A 7170-nucleotide genomic window follows, 5' to 3' on the forward strand; every position below is an offset into this window, starting at 1 on the left:
GGCCGACGGGCCGGGGCGGCCGCCGCCGGTGGGGGCTGGTGGGGTGGGGGAGCGGGGTCACGGGAGCTAGCCGTTGTCATGTGGGTGTCACGGCAAATTCAGGTGGAGGTGAGTGCGGGTTGATTAAAGGAAACGGCAGAGGGTTTTGTGTAAAAGTGTGTGCGCTGACCGGTCCAGCCACGTGGCTGCCAATTGTCGAGCTGTGATTGGCCTGGGACTAAATCATCGTATGAGGTGCAAGTTGGGGTATGATGGAGTCAAGTTTTGCAAGTTTGGGACTAAATCGTCACATTCTGTGTAAGTTAGGGTACCTGGGGTGCTATTACCTCAAAAATAGTGTTTCCCAGACCTAATTTGTTCATTCCAGCGTTCAATCATTGATCAACCGCTCGTTTGAAACAAGAAAAATGGACTTGCTAGAATTTTATTTTGCTCGTAACTGCTAATCAGAGGACAAATTGAGTGAGAATTAACAAAATAAATCAATGAGAGGTGAAGTGAGCGAGCAAGCAACTAACGCTAGGTACGTAAGCGTAGTTGTCTTAACGACCTAACGTTGGTTGATGCTCCCTCCAATCACAGGCTCGTTTGACTACATCCACGATGAACATCCCCTTGTCACAAACCTTATATATACACACTAATCTCGACTCTCGAGTAGTGGACTAATTGTGAGCTACTAGCAAGAGAAACAAAAGTTAGCTTACCATCTTGACTTCAATCAGTTCTTCCCCTCCCCTTCCCGGTCAATCATGCCTTGCGACGGCGATGACAAGGAGTCGAAAGGCGGCCTGAACGCGGTCAACATCGCCGCCCGCGTCGCCGCCATGGGGCTCGCCGTGGCGTCGGCGGCTCTCATGGTCACGGCCAGCCAGTGCACCGTCGTCCTCCCGAACGGCGCCGAGGCACACACCGTCACTTACAGCGACTTCGGCCCGTTTGTGTACGCCCAATACGCTTTTCTCCCTTAGAAACGGAATTCTTGCATGCATTTGTACCCGTTTACGAGCCTGGTTTGTGTGTCCGTTCTGACAAGGCGGGTTTGTGCATGCAGGTACCTGGTGGTGGCGAACGCCATTGCGGCGGTCATGGTGGGGGTGGCCATCTTCCTGAGCGTGTGGAAGAAGGGCAGCGGCAAGTGCTCCAGGGTGCTCGTGCCGCTCCTCGACGTCGCCGCGCCGGCGCTGCTCTACTCGGCGACCGGCGCCGCCTTCGCCACCAGCGAGTACATGTCCTACTGCTCACCCGGCCGCGGGCGCATCAGCGTCTGCGATGGCACCGTCCGGGGCACAAATAACTTCTGCAGCCAGGTGCATATGGCCATGTACATCTCGCTGGCCGCAGCCGGCGCCGTGTCGGCCGCCGAGCTGGTGAAGAACCTGACTCTATCGTCGCTGTCCTTCGGCAGCTCCGGGTCGGACTCCAGCTCGGACGCCGGCTGCGAGCATGGGTGCCACCACAAGCATTAGCTTTTAGTTACGTACAATAATGCTAATTGACTGCTTCGATTTTTTACCACATTCCAGTTGTGCAGCTGTTAGCTGGTCAGTACTTTGTATCTACGTTATCAAGGGGGCAACCTGTTCGTTGTGCTGATGTTGTCTGCATTAATTTCCGCCGTTCTATTTGATTGACTACCGCTCTCTCCGTTCCATATTAACTGTCGCATATGTTTCTCCGATGAAAATCGACGAGGAGGCTCGTTGACTCCAGCCTACGCTTAAAAACAACCAACATGTCAAGATCTAAATTCGAAATGGTTTCTGTCCTGGTTATAGACCACTGTGTTCACGTCCACGGTCCAACAAGGAGCCGAATTTGTGGTGTCTTTTCTTTCCGGTACGAACGACACGGCTTCACTTGTTCCCTCCGGTGTTCATTAGCTCTCCTGCCCAGCGAAGAGAAGGCAAAAAAGTGCCGCCGAAGTAGCATGAGCAGGCTTCTATTGCCACGCAACAAACCAAAGTTCATTCAATATGCTCAAGACGCATATGCAAAAGATTAGCAGCATCACAATCAGATAATTCATTTCAAAGAACAGGGTGACATTACCTGAAATTGTCGTACCTCAAACATAATATAACTGTTGGCCTTCTTTATGTCACCCCTCATTACAACAAGATAACCTTTGATGACCTTACCGCTACCAGGGTGCATGGGCTGGCTGCCTGGCTACGTGCATCGTGCAACATGAGTGTAAGTGAGACTAGCGGATTTAACTCTTGATGTGTGTTTAACCGCATGATGCCTGATGGTATCTTCATCGCCTTGTATAGTTCAGTTGTCTTGCTTTAAATATAAAGCAAGGAGAAAGTCGTTTTCAGTAATATAAATGTTTCCATGTTTTATTATTATCAGATGATTAAAATTAAATGATAAACATGTGACTAGGAAAACACATGTTGTACAGTGAACAAAAGTACCATATATTTCCTACTAAGAGACCATCTTTTAGGGAAGAAAAACCGAACTTTTTTGTATCAACTTAGTAATCATCGTGTGTTGCATGCTAAAATGCCGCAATTATACTCTTTGTTTTTCAACTTAACAATCATCGTGCGTCGCATGCTAAGATATCACAACTATATACGTGCTTTTAGATTTTTGTGATTTTATCAAAGGCTTAGACCTTGCAGTGGGAGTTCGAGGCTATACCAATATAACTGGATTTTGAGTAGGATGTTTGTACCTCAGCTGGACATACATGCCTGCATGCTGGATCCATATTAGTTGACCAGAGCAAGTAATGCGCTGGTCGAGGGCCTCATGACTAGTCCAGTGTCCCAACTAACGCATGTTAGAAGTCGGAAGCTGCTGCCTATGGTATGGTCGCATAGTGGGAAAATGATTGGAACAACATGTAGACCCAATTTGTCCTAAAAAAAACACGTAGACCCAATTGCAAAACAGATACAATTAACTTTTCTTGACTATGATACACCTTCAATCAGTAAGATTGTGGAATCGGGGCGCTACAAAATTCGAGCAGGCAGACCTAACACAAATCTTGTATGTTTAAACCTGCCTAACCAGCTACCTAATCGCCTCACAACCAAGATTCATCGTCAAAACATATTAATTAGTCGCATGGTCTTCACCTTGAGATAAGAACGCCTGTTGATTATTCACAGCTGATTTTAAATATGCCATTTTATGGTGTAGTTAGTTGCAATACGCAAATGATCAATGACATAACATTTGCAATTAACAAGTAGGTTTTGCTGGCCGGCGAGGGCTAATCAATCATTCCAGACAAGGGATTGTACTTGATGGCTTATAAACAACACTGAGCCCTAGTCAATGTCGACTATATATCTTACCTCACTCCATATCATTGCACAACTTGCGAGTTTGTATAAGTTTAGTTAGTCATGAAAAAGATTGATTGATAGTGCCATACGTTGATTGTCATGAATTCGTTCGTAAAAATGTTAACTAGTCCATGCAGTTCCCTAGGCTCTAGCCGCCTTCGTTACATATCATTGACAGAAAAGACCAAGAATATTGTAGAAGACACATCACACACAATTGTAAAAGAAGGCAAATAATCAGAAGGAAGAAGACAAGGAAATTGGTTATGAAATTGTGGCAACGTGTCGGCAAGTCTATTTGTGATGGCTCGCTCTGGAAATTGGTTATATCACACTGCCGTATGGATATAACGCGGATGCTGATGATTGAGCACCCGATCAGCCCCTTTAGGGCATCTCTAATGGAACTCCTAAATTTTCACTGCCTAGATGTGTAATCAAATTTGAGGAGTTAAAAAACATGGAGCTAATCAAACCTCTAAATTTTAACTTCGTAAAAAATGTCTTTGGCAATTCTTTTTTTTGTCATATACTCCATTTTAACTGGATACCTTTTTTTTAGAAAAGGAGGTTGACCTCCGGCCTCTGCATCAATCGATGCATGCAGCCATATTACGTTCCAAGGAAGCTCATAAACCGAGCCAAGAGAAAAAATAAATTTGTAAAGTGCCACATCCGGCAATAACGCGCCATATCCGGCGATAAAGAACAGACTACGATGCCTACACACCTAGTCTATTATTAGCTCGCCATCCAAATCGGCTGAAGATAGCCCGTGCGACCGTCTCCCAACGGTTGCATCCAATATCCAAAAGCTCCCTGGAATCCGCATGAGTGAGTAACGACCACATACGGATCCAAGTTGTAGCTCTGTAGATAACCTGCAAAAAAATAGTGAAGTTTATCCCATTAAAGATCATATCATTTCTAGTGTTCCATATAGCCCAGAAAAGTGCACATATCCCTATCCGAATATGTTTAGCTATTTGTATGTCCACTCCATTAAGTCGCATCCCAAATAACGTGTTTATACTCATGGGGGTGAACGTTAAAAGCTATATGAATTGATCGCCATAACAATTTTGCCAGTGGACACTGGAGAAAGAGGTGTTTAAACGATTCGTTTTGATCACAAAAACAACACCTGGAGCTACCAACCCAATTCCTTTTTAGCAAATTATCTTTGGTCAAAATAACTTCTTTGTGGACGAACCACATAAAGATTTTGATGGGAAGCGGAACTTTAATCTTTCATATGTGCAAAGACCTCGACAATGGCCCGGAATCAATTAAGTTCAAATACATGGATTTCACAGAGAAAATTCCATTCGTGGTTAGCTTCCAACTAATGGTATCTGCCTGGTCCGAAAGTTGAACATCCATCAACCTACGGACCAGGTGGAGCCAAGCATTCCAACGTTCCCCTACAAGGGATCTCCTAAATTGGATATTAACTGGCACCGAGTTTAATATTGTGGTGACATAATCCTCCTTACGTTGCACAATATTATATAAGGAAGGGTATTGTAAAGCTAAAGGTGTCTCCCCTAGCCAGGTATCATTCCAGAATCTAGTAGTGGTACCATTACCAACTAGGAATTTTACCCGTTGAAAGAAAGTTACTCTTGTTCTCATTAACCCCTTCCAAAAGGGTGAGTCCGTTGGCCTTGCGTTAACTTGGGCCAAAGTCTTAGAGTGTAAGTATTTATTCCGCAAGATTTGTACCCACATGCCCTCTGTCTCAGTAGATAGTCTGTATATCCATTTATTAAGTAGACATCTATTCTTTACCTCTAAATTTTCGAGCCCTAACCCACCCTGGTCTTTTGGTCTACACATGATATCCCATCTAGCCAGTCTATATTTCTTCTTGGCCTCATCACTTTGCCAGAAGAATCAGGATCTATAGAAGTCAAGTCTTTTCCGTACCCCTACTGGTACTTCAAAGAAAGATAAGAGGAACATCGACAAACTCATCAAAACCGAATTTGTCAAAACCAGCCGACCTCCGTAAGACATTAGCTTGCCCTTTCAGCAGCTTAGCTTTTTTTTCAAATCTATCCTCAACACATTTCCATTCCTTGTTCGTTAACCATCGATGATGAATTGGGATCCCTAGATAACTAAAAAGTAAGGATCCCATTTCACAACCGAACAAGTTTCTATAATTGTCTTGTTCTTCTTTGACTCTCCCAAAGCAGAACAATTCACTTTTATTGAAGTTGATTTTGAGCCCAGACAGTTGCTCAAAAAGGCATAAAACAAGCTTCATATTTCTACCTTTTACAAGATCATGTTCCATGAATATAGTAGTATCATCCGCATATTGTAGAACGGAGACGCCCCCCTCTACAAGGTGGGGGACCAGTCCTCCTACTTGGCCACTCTCTTTAGCCCGATCAATAAGTACTGCCAACATATCCGCTACAATGTTAAACAGCACAGGAGACATGGAGTCCCCCTGACGTAACCCCTTATGTGTCTGGAAATAATGGCCTGTATCATCATTGACCTTTATCCCGACACTTCTGTATGAAGGAATCCACCTGAGATCTCCAAGATTCATTGAACCCCTTCATACGTAAGGCTTGCTGGAGGAAGGGCCATTTGACCTTATCATACGCTTTTTCAAAATCCACTTTGAAGATAACACCATCTAGTTTCTTCGTATGGATTTCGTGCAACGTTTCATGTAGGACTACAACCCCTTCTAGGATTTGTCTTCCTGGCATGAAGGCAGTTTGAGTTGGTTGCACAACCAAATGGGCTACCCGTGTCAACCTATTCGTGCCAACCTTAGTAAAAATCTTAAAGCTTACATTGAGGAGACAGATCGGTCTAAACTGCTCAATGCGAATAGCTTCCACCTTTTTTGGCAACAACGTTATTGTTCCAAAATTGAGGTGAAACAGATTCAAGTGACCATCAAACAAATCTTGGAACATAGGCATAAGATCTTGCTTTATGATATGCCAACATTTTTGATAAAATTCCGTCGGGAACCCATCCGGGCGCTTTATTATGCTTCATTTGCATTATTGCATGAAACACCTCTTTCTGAGTGAAAGGAGCGGATAACACACCATTCTCTTCTAAGTTGAGTTGAGGTATGTCCCCAATCGCACTCTCATCTAGAGATACAAAACTTTCTTCGGGTGCTCCAAAAAGTTTCTTATAATTAATATTCGGAGATGTACAATTTTTAGGTTCTCATGTCCTACAATTGTACCCTCATCTTGTTCTAACTGGATTATCTTTTTCTTTCTATGTTTCCCATTAGCTATCATGTGGAAGAATTGTGTATTATCATCCCCTTGGACAATCTTAGAAACCTTTGCTCTAAGCGCCCATTTCATCTCCTCCTCTCTCATAAGGGCTTGTAACTTCTTCTCTGCCTCATTCTTAATATCTCGCTCAGATATATTAAGAAGAGTGGATTCCTCTTTCACATCAAGTTCATTAATAATTCGTGTCAATCTCACCTTTTCAACTTTATAAATACCACATTGGTTTCTGGCCCAGCCTCTCAAAAACTGGCGTAAATGTCTAATTTTGTTTTTCCATCTCTCCACATTGGAGGACCCACCAGAGTCCCTGGCCCATTCTGTCGCAATGAGCTCCAAGAAGCCCTCCCTCTCAAACCATCCTAATTCGAAAGAGAAAGTATTTCTATTGCCCACATGTGTCGCTTCCCCGGAATCAACCAGGAGTGGGGTGTGGTCAGAAATGGCCCTCTGTAAAGCCTGACCGTTACCAGTGCAAAATTTTGTTCCCACTCCACCCTAGTGAGAACCCTGTCCAATTTCTCATAAGTAGGAATTGGCAAGGTATTGGCCCACGTGAATTGCCTACCAATGAG

General features: G+C 44.0%; 1 protein-coding gene across 1 annotated transcript; it reads left to right on the forward strand.

Annotated features, from left to right (window-relative positions):
* The first annotated feature begins 659 nt into the window (after positions 1–659).
* Positions 660–1634, forward strand: LOC119312189 (CASP-like protein 1U3). The gene is made up of 2 exons (XM_037587923.1): positions 660–943; positions 1055–1634. Exons 1-2 carry the CDS (start codon positions 753–755, stop codon positions 1467–1469), a joined length of 606 nt encoding a protein of 201 aa, XP_037443820.1. The 5' UTR covers positions 660–752; the 3' UTR covers positions 1470–1634.
* Positions 1635–7170: the final 5536 nt, after the last annotated feature.

The sequence above is a fragment of the Triticum dicoccoides genome, chromosome 5B, assembly GCF_002162155.2.
Source record: "Triticum dicoccoides isolate Atlit2015 ecotype Zavitan chromosome 5B, WEW_v2.0, whole genome shotgun sequence".
Lineage (NCBI taxonomy): Eukaryota > Viridiplantae > Streptophyta > Magnoliopsida > Poales > Poaceae > Triticum > Triticum dicoccoides.

Coding starts and splice junctions, on each gene's coding strand:
- LOC119312189 (XM_037587923.1), top strand. CDS start 753: ATGCCTTGCGACGGCGATGACAAGGAGTCGAAAGGCGGCCTGAACGCG. Junction 944..1,054: donor AGCGACTTCGGCCCGTTTGT/GTACGCCCAATA, acceptor TTGTGCATGCAG/GTACCTGGTGGTGGCGAACG.